General features: G+C 48.8%; 1 protein-coding gene across 1 annotated transcript in view; it reads right to left on the bottom strand.

Moving 5' to 3' along the window:
• Nucleotides 1-18,755, bottom strand: part of SRRM4 (serine/arginine repetitive matrix 4) — a 28,603-nt gene extending 9,848 nt beyond the window's left edge. Inside the window, exons 1-7 of the mRNA XM_009330878.1 lie at nt 18,712-18,755; nt 17,325-17,468; nt 14,788-14,871; nt 14,370-14,444; nt 12,627-12,653; nt 8,743-8,835; nt 7,595-7,757 (exon numbers count right to left, since the gene is read on the bottom strand). Coding sequence (XP_009329153.1) covers nt 7,595-7,757; nt 8,743-8,835; nt 12,627-12,653; nt 14,370-14,444; nt 14,788-14,871; nt 17,325-17,468; nt 18,712-18,755 — 630 coding nt within the window. The remainder of the gene's footprint in view (nt 1-7,594; nt 7,758-8,742; nt 8,836-12,626; nt 12,654-14,369; nt 14,445-14,787; nt 14,872-17,324; nt 17,469-18,711) is intronic.
• Between the last annotated feature and the right edge of the window lie 1,590 nt (nt 18,756-20,345).

The following is a 20,345-nucleotide window of genomic DNA, read 5'->3' on the forward strand; positions in this document are numbered from 1 at the left end:
TTACATGAAAAAAACATAAACCCTCTCTTCAATCCACACTGCCAACTGTTTGCTGGCCTCCTCTATGCAAATGTCATGACTGCTTTTTGTCTGCTTGCTTGTCTCACTTATTATTCATTTTTGTTTCCTTCTGCTTTAAATTAGGCCATCCAGCCCATTCCTGGAAGCCAATCGCTTGTGCTGAAAAGTCGCAGCTTGCACTAAATCCCCTTGGGTTTCATGGAAGTGACAAAGGGAACACAAGTGAGGTAAGAAGTAAAAAAAAAAAAAAGGAGGAAAAATATCCCCCCCTGTGCTGCACTGGAGACGTATGGGGAAGGGGACGACAGCCCTGCTTCTGCCAGCCTCTGCATGGGGGTTCCACCATACCCTGGCTGGGTTTTGGTGGGTTGCTGAATCCAACAGGGTCAGCAAGGACCCCAAACCCACATAGACTGCCCTGGGCAGGGCTGTTGTCTGGGACCCTGAGCACCACCAAGGGGATTTACATCATTTGAGTATTTTATAATTCAGTTTTAACTCCACTGGCATTTGCCTGAGCAAGTCCAGAAATGTACCAGCACTGGGAGCAAGGCTATGTTAGTGCTACCGTCTGCCCTTGCAACGGGGCGAGAATTAGGGCCAAGTGTGGACACAGCACATCTGCACTCTTGTGTGGCCTCCTCCTCTTTCACTCAGATGCTCTGTTCTTCTCTTCTTGTTCCCACCCATAAGGTTTGGTTCAGGGTCCCCCCAGCTCAGGATAGTCCTCCAACATGTTCCCAGCAAGCCATGCTCTCTCAAACACCTGCACACGTCTTCACGCCATACTCTGGGGCACACAATGCCCTCCCTCTATACCACACTCTCCACACTGGGGACCAGGGCCATGCCCTCACAAATCTGGGGTATTCTGAGCACAGAAAACCACGTTGGTAATATCTCAGGGAGCAGAGGAGACCTGGATCAGTTGTCACACAGCAGGGCCAGGGCCAGTCCCTTCAGAGAGCTTAGCCCTGGACCAGCTGGCACGGGGACAGGGCTCTTTCTCATCCACAGAGGGGCTACAGACCCAGCCTGTGTCACTGTTTACATGGAGCTCCTTCATCCCATCAGATGGTGTCTTCACATCCCCCCCCCTGCCAGTGGCATCTGATCGGCGTCCCTGGGGGGGGGGTGTTGCTCTCGACCTAGTTCAAGAGGTGCTAACTGGGACAGGGACAGCTCACTCAGACGCATGTGCTGAACCAGCAGCGACTGAAACCAGAGTGGAGCTGCCAACACACAGAGCGGCTCTCAGCACACAGTCTGCAGAATGACGACTGCCCACAACATCCTCACCCTCTGAAAACACCTGGAATTGGAGGATCTCCAAGTGCTTCCTATGTTGCCCAGAGAGAGGCATTACTGCTTCTGGGATAAGGGACAGAGGGACAGGAATGAGTTCATTCCGGCAAATCCATACTGGAGCTGGGGACTCCCCCATCCCCACCCCATACTAACTTCTAAGCCATGCTCAGTCCTAACTCGGAGGCATGGGGAGCCCCAGCAGCAGACGTGGGAAATGAAGTGATCCTTCTTCACTAGCCAGCTTGCACCTTCAACACAGAAGCCCTGGACAGAGCAGAAATGTTTCCCAAATGTTCCCAGCTAGGAATGAGTGGAGACACACATTGCAATTCCTTATTTCAGTATCTGGTACTGCTCCTTGCTATTTCTCAGCTCTAGAACGTCTCTACCAGGCCTTGTTTACTCCAGTAGAAATTGGAATGTCAAAACAGCATAAGAATGCCAGGTATCCAGCTCTGTTTTTCACCAATTCTTTCTGAAACCCTGATGCCACATCCAGAGCCCTGAGAGAACTGGCCTCCTTGCTATGAACCATTGTGCTCTCCCCAGCCACATCCCAGAAGATACAGGATTGCACTTTCAAATACAGCACCAGATATTTTTTTAAAAGATGGGTTATGGATTGCATTCGATCTGAACCCTTACCAAGAGACAACCAGCTTTTGACCACCTTTCATTTACAGGCATAAAATCAAGTACCATGTGAGGTACTCCCTGGCTACAGAGGTAGGAAATGCCTGGAGTGGGCACGGGGCTGCTCCAAGGGACACTGACCCCAGCATCGCACGCCCAAACACCTTGCTTCTGTTCCCTCCCAGTCTAAACCAAAAGGCCTTTATTTCTGCCAAGAAATACAGCGGTTTCTTGGCATTTCTAAACCAGCTTTTAAGACTGCCTCTGGGACCTAGGATGCATGCTTTTGCTTTGCCTTTGCTGAAGTCTTACCTTCAAAGTAGCAACTGTTGTCAGCACACCACAAAATCTATCAAATGACTGGGGATCAACAAGCTCCTCTGTAGCTCAACATCTATGGTAGTAGCACTCTGGGAAGAGGCAACATGTGGGTATCAGTGAAATATGGAGCCCACAGTCCTTGTGAGGGCTGGGGGGTCTGGCTGAGGCAAGGCAGGTGCCAGTGGGGACACAGCAGCTTTCCAGCCCCACCATCTCGGGGCACCAGCCTGTAGCCAGTAGCTTTCTGCAGGCTCTGGGGGAGATTTCTGTCCCGCGGCAGGAGCCAGGACAAGTCTCAAGGTGCTCGACTTGCCTGTCTGCTTGAACAAATTCCCCGTCTGATGACCTTGGCTTTGCTTCTGGTCCCATTTTACTGCTTCTGGAAGGCATGCCAGCCACACAAGATGGAAACCAAGCACCACATCTGAAAACACTGTGCGGAGCTCAATTGAATTCTAATGGCTTTTTATTTTTCTAGGGTGTCTTAAAAGAGTCTGCTCTTTCACGAATCTAATTTTCTCTATGCGAACATTTGGATTTTTTTCCCCCTCTCTAATAAGTAATTAAATAATCTCAGTGAACTTTGCTTCCTCCAGCTTTCAGCAGGGGACCTACTGCTGCCCTCAAGGGAACTCAAGATATATATTTATTGGATTTTTTGTTTCAAATCATTATTTAATCAAGATGAAGGGGGAGTAGAAATGAGGCCCTCACCCATACTCCAGACTATAATTTTGAGTGCGATCCTAGACCAAGAGGCAGTGCAGTCTAATAGGTTACAAAAATACAATCACTACTCGTCTTCCAATTAAACTGAACAAGTCCATTTACTGTGCTGCAAACAGCCCTGAGGCAAGAGATGACTATACATTTTCTCAGCCATAAGGGGACTGAGATCCATCAACGAGCAGCATGGCACAGCCTCACTTACAGTTGGAGGATTTCTTTCTCGGGTCTTTTTCCTCTTGTTTTGCAACTCACTTCAAAGTGGAGTTAATTTCTTTTTCAGAGGTGCATAATGTCTCCCTTTCTCTCTTTTTCTATGCATTGTAATAATGAAAGGAGTAAAAAAACTTGCGTCAATGACCCTGGCAAGCCTTGCTCTCGGCGAGGGCCCGGCAGACATCTGCTGAGGAGCCACCAGCACGGGGAACAGCACCTGCCGAGAGCGGCTGCTCAGGGGAACAAGGCTGTGTGCCTGGTCTGGGGTACCTCCATCTTCCAGAGCAGGGGGTTGGGGGGAGGCCTTTGCCTGGGGAAATGGGCTCACCTCTGCTGACGATTTACACCAGCTGAAAAGCCAACCTCTTATTAAGGGAGTACAAAAACCAGCAGTGCTGTAGGAGTACAATATAACCCCTTTTTGCACCATTATGAATCCCTGACTCAAGGAATATTAAGTGGAAAATATCCTTTTTTTGCTAGATGGAAAGTTCAGGGCGAGGCTCTCTCTACCACAAGAGCTAAGCTAAGTCCAGGAGCATGGAGGCAATAACACAACTGTCCCTGCAAGGTCAGAGCTTGGGTTATTTGGGGCTGGATGGCAACACTGCTGAGCAGCCTGTCTCACAGATCCATTGCTAGGGTAAATTCCTGAGAATGCCAGGGAAAGGTTTGTTCCTTTGCAAAGATCTTTTCAGCCTGCTGGGGTGCAGCCAGTGTCACGTGACACAGGCCAGGCTGTCCCCAGCTCGGCTCAGGCCAGGCTGGCACTGCTTTGGAGCAATGGTTTGCCCACTGCCTCCTTTGGTACCTGGTCTACAGCATGGCCCTCCCATGGCTGCAGGCATCCCTCCTTCACCCCGGGCTACTGGTCTTCCTGTGGTCCCAACGCTGAGCTGCAAATTTGTTGGACAGTAACCAGGGGTAACCTCAGTCCCCTGGCTGGGAGGGGAGAAAAGGAAAGGGAAAAAGAGAGCAACTTCCATATTTATGGAAGGCTTTGCCTTTCTGCTCTTCAAGGGCCCTGTTTGTTGTCAGAAACATGCTGCCTAACAGTTAAAAGAATAGCTTTTCCTATGTAAACCAAAACCAGGCTAGAAAACAGCAACAGCAAGCCAATACACAGATCTGCTACAAGGTTCCCTCCTGCACATGCTGTCCCAGCCCCTGCACAGCACCTCCTCACTTCTACCTTTCTGCAGACGCATGAGCACAAAGACAAACAGCGCCATTAGGAACAACCGTACCCCACTGAGCCTCACTGAAAATCTGGCTCAAGCCTATGTTAATTTGTGACATCGTAAACGAGTTTCAGTGGAAGTAAAGGAGCTGGCAAGGAAAGTGTATGCAGCATGCAGTTATCTTCATCAGGTACAACAAAGGCAATTAGATTCATACCCTGCAGGGTATTTATATTGCACCGCTCAACTGAAAGCACAGTGGCATGTAATACATCTGTATCAGTGTGGAATAAAGCGTCTGCAGCAGGTTAGGGGTATTCTGTTCAAAAACAGATGCTGCATATTACCCACAGTTTCTCTGCATGCTGAGGCACAGACCCACAATCCTATTCTCAATAGGTGGCTATTGCAGCTGCAAGGGATTAAAGTGAGAATGAGAGGGAGAAGCCTGGAAATTCACTGCCAAAAAGAAAAAAGTAGCAAGGAACTTTGGGGTGTTTCTGCATGTGTGCATGCGTGCGTGCATCAACTTATGCTTAAAGACAAGAGGGAAAGAAGCAGTAAGGTAGATGCATGGGCAGGGCATTATTTTGTGTGCTTTATCCCTCATAAATTAGAGGTAGACCTAGTTAGAAATTGTGGCTGTTCCAGTAGAAAGGAAGGAAAACAAACCGGGGGGGGAGGGGAATGGCAGAATTTACCACAAAATGCTTCAAATTTTCAGAAGAAAAAGAATATAGAATAAAAATTGGCTTAAAAAGCAAAATCTTTGATTTGGAAGTGCTATAGCATTACCTCATGGGAGTTTGTGTATTGCCTCTCTGGGTCTCTTCTGCATGTTAGGATCCTCCCTGGACAATCCCTTTCCTTTGGAGATATGAAAATGCATCTCCCCAGGTAAGGATGGTTTGGCTTGGAAGCCCAGGCCAGAGGGAAGGGAGTGTCACACACCAACCCCCATAGAGGACTGAAACATGGCATTTTTTAATCCCAGTTATGGAATTTTCCACAAAATCTTTTCTTTTCCAGTAATTTACTTTTGATACGTGATCAACATTTTCTGCAAGAGCACGTTTTCATTTCATAACGCATCCAGGCTGCTCTCAAAGCAGATTCTGAGAGAACTAAGCTTATTTATAGAGCAACCTTTTAACTCACAAAAAGGAAAGGCATCAGAGTTGTGTGTAGTCATTAATAAATGAGACTAAAAGTTCCCATTCCATTTTTCCTTTGCCAGTTTTGAGTACATGATATTTAATGACCTTATTCAGAAAAATTTCAGGGGCAGCACTTAACCAAGGGCTTCAATTTAAACAAGTGCTTAAATGTACTCTTGAATGATGTCCCAAGAGAGCGTACTTCTTTTTAGGAACAAAAGGGCACTAGTGGGTTGCATAGTAAAGGTACTGATGCCTTTTAGTCATTGAAATATTTGCCTGTGTTGTTAACCCTTACTAGAAAGAATACAGCAGGGGCCTAATGACTTTTACTTTGCATCTATCACTATAAAGCTCTGATTTTCCCTGCCCTGCAGCTTGTGTGCTTATTTACCCCAAGTGAAGCAAGTGGAAAGGGGAGTGCAGCATGCTTGAGTTTAGCTCATTTTAAAGCTTTTACAGTTTTAAATTAGAGTTTACTCTTGCTCAGGGAACAGAACAGCTGGCAGTCGGCCTCACAGGACTCAGGGAGCCTGGCTTCAGAGAGAGGAAACCTAGTACCAATTAAAAACCAGGCTTAGACTTGAAACCATTTATGTAAAATATGCAGCTCGAACACACAAAAAAAAAGCCCTGATGACACGATGCAGTCTTTGGCCGGTTGATTTTTGGGAGGAGCTCTTAACTCATTCCTACCTTCCCAAGTTGACAGAGGGCAACACCCCAGGCTCACAGCAATAAAAGCTTCATAGCTTGTTAGTCTTTCTTTGCGTGTGCACACACACATGCCTCTAAGCGTGGTGTGCAGGTTCTGCTATTCTCACTCTACCTTATATGGTTTTATAAGCAATGACTCACATGTGCACCACACACTCAGGAGATGTATATGACGAGAGCAAATATGCATATCTATAATTCTGAGAGACAGCTTGTGCCTGTCTGTACCCACATATAATCTCTGTGTATTTTGATCGGAACAGTGTCTGTGCGGGTGAGCGGATAAAGTCTCTCCTCTTGCTGGCACTATCTATCTCATATCTGATGTAGCTACTGCGTATGGCTGAGCTATTTCCAATTGATGACTGGGCCTAACGGAGAATATCAGTTCCCCATTGTATACCATTTTGGGGCTTGGAGGACTCTGTACTCAAGACACCTCTAACATTACACGTCCACACGCACAAGTACCAGATTCTGCACTACCTTGAGTCCTATGTAGCAATTTATCTCTCCAGAATGCCTATCAGATACTAAAACCGTGATCAAAGAGCATCACACCTCTGCTTTGCAGCTACTGGGAACAAAGGGGAAACGTGCCATGGGAAAATGAAGACTTCATATCAATCAGTATCTAATATTTCTCTCCATCTCTTGCTCCCTCAATTCTAAGGCATGTATTATATCATCTCTTTCCATGTATATGGAAAAAACATCCCAAGGCACCAAGCCTGATTTTACCCTCGGCTGCACATGCAGTTCCCATTAGCGTCAACGAGAGCTGCTCATCAGTTCCAAATTTGGCCCCTGGGCTTGTCAGTCCAGAGCAACAGTGATCCTAGAAGGATCCTGATAGTCAGAAAACATCCCCTGCCAATAATCACCAACTCATTAAATGTAAATATTTCTTTTATATATGTTTGATTCCCTTTCTTCCCCTGAAGGACTAAACTTTTGGACATGAAGACCGGTAAATTAAGTTCACATCCAGCTGAGCAAAGACTGCATAACAAACACTTCCCTGTAAAATATCATTGCTGGAGGCCACTTTTTTTGTTAAATGTCCTCAATTCAGTATTCATAGGCTAGAGCCTTTGCAAATTTTTCCCCGCTCCAGCCCCACCCTTGGTGTGAAAGTGCTGAAGGAAGGAATGACTTTAAATACATTGGAGAACAGCACCATTAATAAATAATACAGTTTTAACCAACTTTGTCTAACATTGCTATAATTGAGTTATAAAAATTTCATATCAGATTTCTTGCCCAGATTCCTGTGGCTAGTTCAAGCAAAGAAGCACAGTGTGTAATACTTACTACTTCCTTAGGAGACAGGAAGCTGTACAGTGGGAGGATTTGGCTGGCTTTTTGGCTGGCCTGAACCTCTGCAGAGGAGCTTCGCTTTGCCATGACCTTTGAGTGGTGCCGGGAGTGTCTTCGCCGTGTTTTACGCCCTTCCTCCCGAGACCTGGCTCTGTGCCTCCAGAAGACAGGAACAGCCAAACCGTTATTCCTCGGTATTGCAGAAGTGCCCATTACCAGGTCCATACAAACCCTTGGCAGCCCTGTGCTAGGCCATTGCGTGTGGGAGAAGGTCTTCCACATGACTGCTCTGTGAAGTCATGATGGAGACAAAAGGGGCGTTTTGCTTTTCTATTTTTTTAAAAAAATATTTTGCACCCAGGCTTTGGGCCTTAACCTCGAATTTCAGCTCCAATTCATGATTTTATGTGTGAAAGTATGGCTTGCCTTGAGCCACCAGCCTTGAATGTCCCTATGGCAATACACCTCCAAGAAGACATGCTCTGCTCTTGCATGAGCACCCCTCCAATTACTGATTGCTTTCCTCCCCCCACTGATCATCAGCTTTTCATAAGAAAATTCCCAATAGTTAGAAGTGAAGTGGGAGAGTGGGGGTGGTTTGTTCATAAAGTCAAGTGCTTTCAGAAAACGTGAAACATGAACTCATGATGTGTATAAACTATGTGACTTGCTATTGCAGTGATGCCGGGTATAGCACCAGCATCCACTTGGCTGGCCTCAGGATGCATCTGTCATCCACAGGACTGAGATTTTAATCAGGTCAAAGACAGTGGCTACAGAATGCCATGGGCAAATATATTTCCATTGCTAAGACCAAGTTTAAGTGTTTCCTGGGACATCAGCAGTACAGAGCCCTGGGGCTGGGGAAGGGAGACTAGGCTGGAATCAGCTGTCATGGGCTGATCATCAGCCATGAAGATTAGAAGTGACTGCTGGACTGAAAAGCTGCAGCCACTGCTCCGAGCTAAAACCCTTCTATGGCCAAGACCACAAGAAGCTCAACCCCCAGTATGTGACATAGCTGCTACCAGAATGGGACGTGGCTCTGCAGAGTTTGTGGGTCACACAGGCTATTGCAATCATGTCCTTGAGCCCACCGGGAAGTGTCACAGGACACCCAGCTCAGGCAGCGGTGACGTTACCTGCTTCGGCAGCTGGGGGAGTGGGAGTCGGAGCTCTCTGAGCGAGAGTGGCGGTGGCGATGGCGATGAGATTTCCGGGTGCGCCCACGAGAGCTTTAAGAAGCAGAGAGGAAAACCACTGTTAGGCTAGCAGACTGGGGGGATGCAAGAGCCAGCAGCTGGAAACTGAAGTCAATAACATTCAAATCAGAAAGGAGATCCACGTTTTAAACCAAAGAGATTGGCGTGTGAAACGTGCAGGACACCAAGGCATGAGAAATTCTCCATCCCTTCATAGCTACACTGATGTTAAGGCAAGCCATCTTACCGAGATCTATGCTAGCATTTTAACTACAAGCTATTAGGTTGGCTCTGTAGCCTGCTGGAGGAAGATCTATGGACTAGCATGCAGGAGTGCAGCAGGCAGCACCAATCTTTTCTGCTTTCAAGACCTTAAAGAACTATGTGCTCACCCGCTCATCTGCTTGCCCTTCATCCTGCAGCCTACCCTAAGACAACCAGGGAACAGCATGGGACCTTCCCATTGCTGGCCCTCGGGGGAGCACTGTCCCTCCAGGCAACCCATTGCAAAGCTGCAACCCTCCCATTTCTTGCTCTAACCCTCTCTGTAGTGCAGGCTCCTTGTTAAAGAACAGATGCAGAAGGACAGGCTCCAAATACAGTACTCCGTAACAGCCAGCCTTGCCCACACTCTCTAGGTGGGAGAGTCTAGCCAGTCCTATGGGCAGCTCTTGTGGTTGCTATATGAAGCACAACTTCCCTAACTGCAGCCTGCGCTATGCACAGCTCCTGCTTGAGGGGCAGGACCATTTTACCTGGCTTCTTTAGGTGTCCAGTCACTGCTGCTCCTTTTTCTGACAGGGCTACAGGACAGTTACCAGCAAACCGTGCGCAGGGACCCAGGTTCCATGCCCTGCTGCACTTCCCTTTGCTCTATTCAGGCTATTACTGATGGATTACCTGGCCCTATTACTGAAGGGCTGTTGTTGCCCACACCAACAGCTGAAGTCCTGCACGCAGACAGCAGGGTGATGTGGGTGGCAGGCTACCTGTCACCTTCTGTGCCCATTCCCTCTCATCGTTGCCCACCACAGCAGTTATTTTAGATCTGGTAGCGTAGCCGTCTGCTCAGGCTGGCATCGCTGTGCCGGCAGGTAAAACTAGCAATGGGTTAGCTGGTAGTAACAGTCTGGTTTCATGGCCACGCTATGCCAGTCACTGACAGCACTAATACAACCTGCCTGGACAGCATTTAGCAGTTTGCTGCTATAAAAACCTCAGCAAATCAATTGCTTGAGAACAGCATCTCCTTTAAGACAAAAGGGCAACCTCCAGGGCAATTGCTTGAACTCTGCCGGGCTGTTTTCTCTGATGCTTTTCACATCTTATGATTACAGTTTTAAAAATGCCACTTTTTGGGATCCTCCTTCCTTATTTTCATACAGCTGAAATCAGCAACAGTGAACATCTCTCCCTCACATGGTGGATTTGTGTGAAAATCTCCATGCTTGCTCTTCACCCTCTGCATCTGTCCCTCCAGTTTATGAGTTTTCCCTTTCTGCAGGAGGAAAAACTGGTTCTGTGTGATTTAGATAACCTGTTGCTCGACACAAAGATAAGCCAAAGCAGTGTGATTATACAAAAATCCTGGTCTGAGTTGGCTCATGGGATCTATCTGATCCACGCCCAGGAGCAATAAGAAGGTTTGCAGAAACCAGGAGTGGCTCAGCTCTGTCTTGTGAGCTGAAAGATGAAGACTAAAACACCCTGGCTGGTTTATCCCCAAAGAGCAATTCTAGCAGCTCGTTTCCCTAGGTCAGTACACTCCAGCAAGGCATCTGCTCTTTGTTTTAACCACACTGTTAGGCTACCACGTACTGGCCAGTGCTACATTGGGTTTGGGAGATGCCTGCTTTTACTGATAACCTAGGAAGCCTCAGTTTTACCATTGAGATTTCTGGGTGCATAGCAGCTCAGTTTGTGGGGGGAAAAAAAAAAAGGTGGCTGTGCTACTGAACATGCAGAAATCAGAGAAAAGGAGATGGGCTCTCTGCATGCAATAGAGATGGCCTGTGCAGGTAGCAGAACATGCTCTGCACCTCATGGATTCCCAATCTCTTCAGTCCCAACGGGTACTGGGGTGACACTGGTGGTATCAGGGGTTGTTGTCCCTCTGTCACCTTTCTGCCTAAGAGCTAAAAGTTGTGTTGGGAAGAATTAAAGGGCAGGTCCTACTAATACCAAAAAAACCCAGCAAATTTCTGTCTGCTAGCTGAGTTTCTGTCTCTAGCGGGGTATCCCAAGTCCAAGCAGAGCCAACCAGGGGTTTGGTGCCCAAGGTTCAGCCCCAGAACTGTTTCCTTGCTCTGAAAGCAGGTAAGAAGCCACAAGTTGCAATTCCCAGGAGAAGACAGAGAAGGAAGTGAAAAACAGAGAAGGCTTACAGGCCTGCCTTCCAGCCCTGAGGAATCACGTTTTATACCATACCCCTTGATTGTCTGCCCCATAGGACAAGGATTGTTCTCTGCTAACACTCCAGGGCAGATGGGAACCTCAACCCCAAATTTGTGCAATCTCCATCACCTCCAGACAATACCTTCTCTTCCCTAATCCCCATTGCCTTCTGCTCGCATTCTGATATTTGGTTGTATTGTGTATCTTGAGTAGCCCCTACTCCTGTAACCTCCAAAAGCAGCAAACAAGGAGGAGCTAAAGCGCTTCTCAGTAAGAGTGTGCCAGCCTGCCATTTGGGCAGTGGAGGCTGTGGGGCACTGCGCTCCACAGATGTGAATTCATCTTCTCATGCTGCCCTCATCAGAAAAGCTGGAGTCTCTGCTCAGGACTGGATGAACAAGACACTGTACATCCTTGTGAGATACAAAGAAAGTACTGAATGAGGTGGCACAAAAGAGAGGGAGAGGAAAGATCTCCAGCCTCTACAAACCCTTTTCCATTCCAGCAAAACCAGAATTGCTCATTTTAGCTGCAAAATAATCCTGAGAATCGCTTAGGGCTGTGCAGCCGGTGTTAGCTCCAGGGGACCCACCATATCAAGCACTTCCTAGCCCCACAGCTCTGCACAGGCAGGGCAGGGAACACCATGAATCACTACTTACTGTTTTTTGTGTTTTCTTTCTTCCTTTCTCTTACTTTTAGGGCTTGAAGAACTAAATAAGAAATGGCTAATTAATTCGGAGATTTCTGTTCTGATAAAAAGCTGAACAATCACATGTCAATGTTACAGCTAGATTGCCCAAGAGCGTGCAATAAAAATGAAAGGGATTAATGATTCTGCTGCAGCACAGCGTGTCTGAGTGCTTGCTGACAAATCTGGCTTGTGGGCTTGGCCAAAAAGGATCCTCAAAGGGATCAGCCATCCTGGTGGCTTTGCATTTTCCCATAGAAAAAATGAATATTTCTTGATACTGTAACACACGTGTACTGGAATCAGGAGAGTTCTTCCAGTACACACCTGGAAAGCCACTGACTCTGAACGTTTCAAAGATGGGCACTGCTGGGGGATGCCATACTGTTTGCAAATAAAACCGTAAGAGAAATGAAGACTCAAGATGCAGGATGGATGCAACATGGATGAAGTTGCCAGGGGCTAGGTTATACCAAAAGGTCTTTTCCAGTTATGTGCTTGATTGCACAGGTTGGGCTGGAGACCCGATTCCTGTGGGGTTTGAGGAACGCATAAGTCTGAATAGGGAGAGGGTAGCTCCAGACTCACAGGGAATGGGGGCAGCCAAGAAGACTCCACAAGGAGACACAGAAGAAAAATGTCTTCTGCCCCCACCCAGTGAACATTAACCTTGTGAGATCTTGAAGAGACCATTAAACTCATATGTCTAAGGGACCACCCACACTTGCTCAACTCTTACCTGTGTCTTCTCTTCTTTGAGGATAACCTGCAAGACACAAATATGTACATTGAATACAGGGTCTCACAAAATTGGAAATTTGAATCAGAGACAATATGGTTAGGCCCAGCATTACACTGAACACTGTGAGAAGACCTCATGTACCAGCTGGGCAGAATGGCCTTGGCTCTCCTTTAGCCAGCTGGCAAGGGGGTAGCTGAGAAATGCTGATGTGGTGGAAGTGACTATCACAGTCTGCAAATAATTGAAAATATGATCTTCAGGATAACAAGTCTGTAGAGATCAGATACATCCCCTGTCCCTGGTGGGTCCCTTTTCTCTGCTACTGCCTCCACAGTCTTGCACTGAACTCAGTTTGAGGGGGCAGAGGGGAGTCCAGCCTCTGGTTTTCTGTATGAAGGACCAAATAGCAGTCAAAGGGAAAATCCTTTCTGTGTAAGTTCAGAGCAGCCTCACAGCCAAACCAGCATCATGACTCTGTCTTGCCTCCTGAAGCATCCCTGGGACAACGCAGGAGCCACTGTGCTGGTGGTCCTCGTAGAAAACCCTGGGAGCATGGCGGACACTCTTCCTTGCAGCAAGGCCTGGCCCCAGTACACTGCACTATCAGTATTCTGTGTCCTATCTCCGTTTGGAGCACAACATCCCACAGAAGACGTGGCCTGAAGTCCTGCCTAGAGGGGCAGTGAGATCGCCTGTGGCAAGGTCAGTTGGGACCTGTAGTTGAAGTGGCACCAGGTATCTGGAAACAACCTCCGTTGGTCACTAATGCTTAATGGTTTATCGTGCTGCCTTTTGGGACCAGCTACAGCTTATCCTTGGCTTGCAGGGGCACAAATGGGTCCTAAAGGTTCAAAGCCAAGGAGCATCTGACCCAGGACAGCTGTCAGGAGATGGCATCCATAAAAGAGCATGAGAATCCCTCCTTGGGAAGGAAGTATTTTAAAGGAGTTTCTATATCCTTGTCTCTCCTCCTCCCTCCCTTTTCTTTAAGATTCAAGCTCAGCTTTTCACCCTGTTACACATTTTTGGCAGCTTCTCTCTTTGGTTCAATATATTATAAACACATGAACTTTCTAAGGGAGATGGCATCCACTGTTCTGTTCAAATATTGGTTTAACGGTTGAGAGAAAACAGGGAAATATGTGCAATTTTAAAATTTAATTGTGCTCTTTAAATTAAAAATGGGCTTCAGAAGGGGAACATAGAGGCAGTCACCTGGGGCTGGAAGGGAAGGCTGAGATGTGGATGCAGGGAGCTAGTCTGAGCCTTTTCCTGGTCCAAACACTGACACTTTCTGCAGGCTGGGGGAGAAGGGAAAAGGATCCGTGCAAGCCCCGAGTGCCGATCTCGTTGACATCCCAGAGGATGGGAAATTGGACAGCAAGGTCAAGGAGCAGGTAGAGGCTCTGCAGACCTCACACTGATTTGGCCCATCTGCCTCTCTTCCCCCACACCCCAACAGCTCGTATTTATCTGTTTGCCCTGGGCATGCATCCCATTTCATTCCCTCCTTGCCCAGAGGGACGCTGGCTCTGACCCTCCTCAGCTTTCTGGCTTTCACCTCCCGGTGGGGCCCTGCCCTCTGGGCGGCCATTATTAAGAGTCAGGAGTTCGACACCTCTCTGTCTGCTCGCGTAGGGCTCGAGCGGCTGCCTGACGGCAGTAATGTCTTCCACCCCTCATTCAAACCCCCCCAACAGCTGCTGCCGGTGGAGAATTACATTTTCAAAGGAAAAATACCTGTTTCTTTTTCGCTTCTTGGAGCTTTTCTTCTTCTTCTTCTTCTTCACAGGCGAGGGGCTGTAGGAGGGAGACCTGAGGAGGCAGAGGGGCATTAGGGACCGCAGGGCTCCCCACAGCCCTCCCCGGCCACCCCAACCCTTACCCTGCCACCAATGGCATCACCCCGGGGTGAAGAGGGGCTGGGGGCTCCTGGGGCCCCCCAGGACGGGCGGCAGGTTGAGCCCCAGCCTGGCCTCCGCCGCCCTGAGGGGAGGGTGAGAAAATGGCGGCGCCTCCCTGGGCCTGTGGAAAGGCCCAGCCCCTCGCAGCTCCCCGCAGGGTATCCAGCCTCTATTTTACACTGGCTTTTTCCCCCTCATACAGCCGAGGGCTACCTGTCCCCTCCTGCCCCACACGCCGCCAGGGCCACCATCACCTTCTTCGCTTCTTGCGGCTGGATTTCTTCTTCTTCTTCTTCCCCCGGGCCGGCAGCGGTGCACGCTCCCCATCACACGAGGGTCTGAGGAGGGGGGGGAAAAAACCCAAACAAAATAATAAAAATAAAAGCACTGTCTGAATCAGCTTACATGGGACTGCCTTCCCCCATCTGGTGCCGGCCCCACCTCAGGGACATCCAGGGCAGAGAGAGATCGGTTTTCACGGCGGACCCGGGGTGCAGACGAGCGCCTAATTACCCTCTAACGAATAATTTGGTCACAGTTTAAATGAAGTGTCTCATCCGTGGGTTTAATGGAGATATAATGAGACAGCTACTGTACGCCGCGGTGACGCCGGCTGATTATTTAAACGTGTTTGCTGAGGTTAACGACTCCGTAACAGATTTATAGGTTTTGTTGCTCTTTGTAAATATGCTTTAAATAATTAATTGGCATTTAATTTGCATACAATAATTATTGCAACCAGATGCATCTAGCTGCAATAAAAGACTTGACATATGTTAAACAGCAATTGATTAGAAATATATATATTTATTGAGATGCTATGGTAATTTAATGAGATACGCATCTCTTACACAGTTGTTAAACTCTGGAAAAAAACTCCTGTAAATTAATTTCTTTTTTAAACATACAACGCTGAATTGCGTTATGTTTCAATGAACAGCAAATACCATGGTTAAATTGATTCAGAGCACTGGGCTGAAAATATGACAGATGCTCTGTGGCTACTCATTAACCAAAGCAAATGCTCATAAAGACGGTGGCAGCCTGTGGATCCCCAGGTTAATCCCCAAATCAGCCTGTGGATCCCCTAATTGATCCCCAGATCTGTCTGCGGGTCCCCTAATTGATCCACAGGCGAGGTTTATGGGGGGCACAGCCAGCTTCCCAGGGCCTCTGCAAAATCACTGTTGGAAATGAGGGCGCTGGGTTTGTGCCTCAGTTTCCCCACTTCTCACCCCGCCAGCGGGAGGAGTTGCTAGTGGGGAACGTGTGAAGGTAGCCCCGTGTTGGGAAAACGCTGTGGGGTCTTTGCTGCAGAAACCAGCCGAAAATTGAGCAGTTTCTGCAGAAAGAACAAATGTTATTATTGAGAGTCCTAACACAGAGCAAACCTCACAGCACATTGACCTGTCGGAGGCGGTGACAGGGGGACATGGCAGGGGGACTCGGGCTCCACTGCCCCCTGACAATTGCTCACCCAGGGCTTGAATTACTACCAAAATTACACTATCATAAAAAGCCAATTGCTTAGTGCTTTTAATACACCTTTTTTTTTTTAATTGCTCTGCAAAACAAAACTGTACATTAATGCTTCAGTTGTGAACTGTGAATAACTGAGTGCCAAGTGCTCCTGGTGCACTAAATCCGAGGTGCAACCACACTGTGCCCCCAGGGAGCACCCAAATACTCCTTCTCGCTCTCTTTCTCCTCCCCAGGATTTCACCGACCAGCAGAAACACTGTTAGGAGATATGGCACACCTCAGGCTTAGTGGGTCTTTTGTCTGCGTTAAGGTAGAAGAAATGTGTTTTCCAAGACAGCTCATTGTCACTAAGCTCAGACATCTGCCCAAAGACACCCTAAGGGTCTGTCCCAGACCAGGGACCTGAACACCCATCTCAGCCCCTCAGTTATCAGGATGCTCAACCCCAGCTCCCACGTGCTTTCCCCTAGCGCAGATTCGGGCTCCCCAGCAAACAGGTCTGGGTGCATCTCAGCACCCCCTTGCCCAGGGCCATGGCCAAGGGAGAGCGGGGAGAAACCTCTGACCATGCAGTGCGATCACAGGCGGTTTCTGTAGAGCCATTCTCCCTCTCCCAAGATAAAGCCTTGTGCCTTTGATGTGGAAGCTTTCTCCCTGCACTGATCCAACTTTAATTGTTTTTCTGTGATTGTAATCAAAGTCTAATTAAAAATACACTTTAGATTATTATTCCGGTTAGCCTGAAATCTGAAGATATGAAATGTGCTTTCTTGCTCTTTCTTTCCAGCATCTTTAACCAAACAGAGAGGCTTTAATCCCAGAGACAGTTTAGCAGGCAGGGCTCAGAGACCCTAGCTGCTTCATTTACAACATTCAATTCATTTTTCCCCTCTCAAGTTGTCAGGGCCTAACGACGAACTGATAATGAAGTGTGTCCTAATGAAGCCAATGCTGCTGGTCTGATCTAGGCATGGGGAATTGCTGAGAGTGATGCCCAGCCAGGGGTACCCTGCAGTCCTGGTAGCACACAGGGATGCTAGCAGGTTGCCTGTGTTCCAGCCAGGGCTACTTGTAAGGGGGCTGTAAGAGCAAGACAAGGAGTGGAAGTGAATTACAGGTTTGCAGGTTTCTCGCTGCAAACATGGACGGGGGTTTCATACAATCGCATACATTTGCTGTATGCTCACATGGTGATGTAACCCGTACCCAGCTCTCGCAGACTCCCAGAGGGGCTGGGTAAACACTCACAGACGCTTTCTCTGCCATCCCCCTGCTTTGGGGTGACCCGGCTTACAGCCCTGGCTCCTACCTGCGTGACCTACGGTGAGCATGGTCTCGTCTCTCCTTCCCTTTTGCACAGCCGTTGGTGGTAGAGGCCTCCTTGACCACGCGGCCACTCAGCTTTTCGGGACATCTGTCCTCCGCAGGGTATGGCAGGCAGCTGAGCGTCCCACTGTGGGAGTAAGAGGAGAGAAAGAGAGCAATAAAGAACTGTCCATTCAGCTGGGCTTGTTGGCTGAAGGTTTCCCATGCACTGGTGAATCCCCTTTCCTTTCTGCAGGTAGGACCTGTGCTGCTGTGAAGGAGAGCTGGAGGTTGCTCTTGGGTCTCCTAAGCCCATGGCGCTCAGCCCTGCAGTGGGAAATGCTCCTACAAGGCTCCAGAAAGCCCCTATTTCCAAGCCAAGCTGTGCCCTAGAGCAGGCATGCTGTGCTCAACTTCCAGGCAGAGATGCCACAGGTATCACGTAGCCAAGGAGCAGCTGGTCAGCCCCATACTGCAGGGACAGCACAGGGTCCAAATTCAATGCAACAGCAAGGGGCAATGGTAGCTAATCAGACCAGGACCCCTGGACATCTTCCTCTGCATTGTGGGTTTTAGCTCACCAGCTCTGCAGAGACAGTACTGGTCTTGCACTATGGTAGGAAAAATACTTTTACATTTCAAATGCCATTCCCCAATCCTGCTATTAGCATTACCAATACCTCACCACACATCCTCATCCTATCCCCCTCACCAGCACACAGGTGGTAGCAAAGCTTTAGCTCCTTCCCACTCCTACAAATAGGGTGCTGGGCCCGTAAACACACCCCATCCTGATGAAAGCCCAAGCTGGAGAACCTGGGACAGCCCAGCAGAGCTAAGGGGAACCACCTGGGCCAGGCAGGTGCCTGCAAGAGCCCTGGGTAGACCATGAGAGTTGGTGAGGAGCGGAGCTAGGGCAGGGAAAGCCTGGGGTGAGAGGTCTCCAAGAAACACCGGGGCTTGGGCAGGGCAAGCTCAAATGGAGAAAAGAAGCCAAATGGAGAAAACAAACACAAACAAGCCTGAGCTCAGACACTTAGGAGGAAAGTAGATAGGTTTCCAGGCCCTGCAGATGTTTATTTCAAAGAACAGAAAGATTAACGAAAAGCCATAAACCATACCCAGCAGGGTGCCAAGAACGCTATGTTTTTGGTGTCATCCAGAGTATTATTCGAATAAATAAAGCAAGCATTAGCATGTCCAAGCCCGACCTGGCTGTGGGGTGGTACCCATGGTGGGCTGGGCTCAGCTGGCAGAGAAAGTGTCCTCATTTCTTCCCATTATCATTTTGAAGCCAATCTCAGGAATGGGCTGTGGGTGCTGCTTTGGGGTTTAGCCATCCCCAGGTCAGCTCCGCAAGGTCCCGCTGCCATGTCTGCCACCTGACCTACCTCCTCCCTTTGGAAAGCAGCACGCCGAAGCCCCCGGGCCACATGGACCCCCACCTCGGAGCAGGGGGAGGCTGGGATGTCCCCCTGCCAGCCCTGCAGCCACAGTGGCTCAGGGATGCCGGGAGGGTGCTTTGAGATCATCACAGCCATCACACATGGGCTGTGGGATCAGGAACAAGGGGCCAGGGCCGGGTGCATGCTGCACATCTGGGGGGTTAAACGGGGGCCAAGAGGGTCGTTAAAGAGCAATGTGATGCTAAACCGGCATGTTAGCCCCGGTTAGGCATGGCCAGAGGCTTGCATGCCCCAGGGAATGTCCTACGGCCTGCCCCAGCCATGAGCAACACTTTTGGGGGCTGGAGTTGGCACAGGAGCACCTGCAGAAGAAGGGTCCCCCCTTTCTTTCCACCTGTGTTTTCTCTCTCAGCAAACCCCCACTTTTTCTAATAGCTGACCCCTTCTTCGAGCCCATTTTGTAATCCCTAAACATTTAAGCATGTGCATCAGCCAAATACAAGCAACAGGGGTCAATGGGGAGAAGCTGGGTGAAACATTTCTGGCCCAGGACATGCAGGAGGTGACACTGGCTGATCCGATGGTCCCCCTGGCTTTAGAAATCTATTACTCTGCTTGTAATGAATCCTCCAGTCGCTTCCCAACATCTATGTTATTTTTAACCATCCGGGAAGCTACATGGTTAATTGCTTTCTTTGTGCAAGCTAATTAGCTTGTGGTCTTTCCCAACCCTCTTTTAAGAACAGTCTTCTGAGGCTCAATCATTAGGATCCATTAAAAATGTCCCCAGATTAATGACCTGTACAAAGTCTGGGCTGGATCAGCTCCAGCAGCAGAGGCAGGAGGGTTCCTCCCCAGGCTGGCAGCATGCTGGGGCACTGCCGCCTTGCAGGAGGGACTCGAGCACAGTGGGTGATGTCCCTCTCACCCTGGCCCCCTCTCCCACTAATGAGATTTTCAGGTCCTGGGGTTAAAACTTATTGGCCTTGAGGCAACCAAGGACTCCTGTCCTGCAACACGCTAGGAACCATTTATTCTGGGCTTGAAAGTAATTATTGATGGAAATAATTATTCTCCAATCCCATCAAAGGCTGGCTTCAATTCAACCAAGTGTTCTCCTCTGATGAATGCCGAAAGTCACTAACGCTCTAAACTGGCTGGTAATCCCCTTGCGTTAAGCTCCATAGACATTGATTGAATATATATGTAAAAACATTTTTTTTTGGTCATCTTTCGTGTCTTTCACAACTGATATAAAAGTGCTTGCAGTTCATTGTGAATGATTACTGTGGCCTCAAAGGAGAAGATTATCACACCTTCCCCTGCCAGTCCCTGCCTGCAGCAGAAAGGAGAAAGCCTCTGCGGGTGCTTTGCTGGAGCCGGCCCGGGAAGGGCAGTGAGGACACTCGGGGCGATGCAGCTGGAAGAACGGGGCTCGCACCTGCAGAGACGCTTGCCGGAGCAGGCAGGAGGAAGAGGAGGCAGGAAGGATGCCCAGGGTTTGTCTGGGCATCCACTACTCTGGGCATCCAACACTACTCTGCCCTCGGAGCCAGGACCGCAGCCTCTCTGCCAATGTACGGGTCGCATGTTTGTCCCTAAGGATTCACTCCTGGCCA

Source organism: Pygoscelis adeliae, unplaced genomic scaffold (genome assembly GCF_000699105.1).
Source record: "Pygoscelis adeliae isolate BGI_AS28 unplaced genomic scaffold, ASM69910v1 Scaffold358, whole genome shotgun sequence".
In the NCBI taxonomy this organism is placed as follows: Eukaryota; Metazoa; Chordata; class Aves; order Sphenisciformes; family Spheniscidae; genus Pygoscelis; species Pygoscelis adeliae.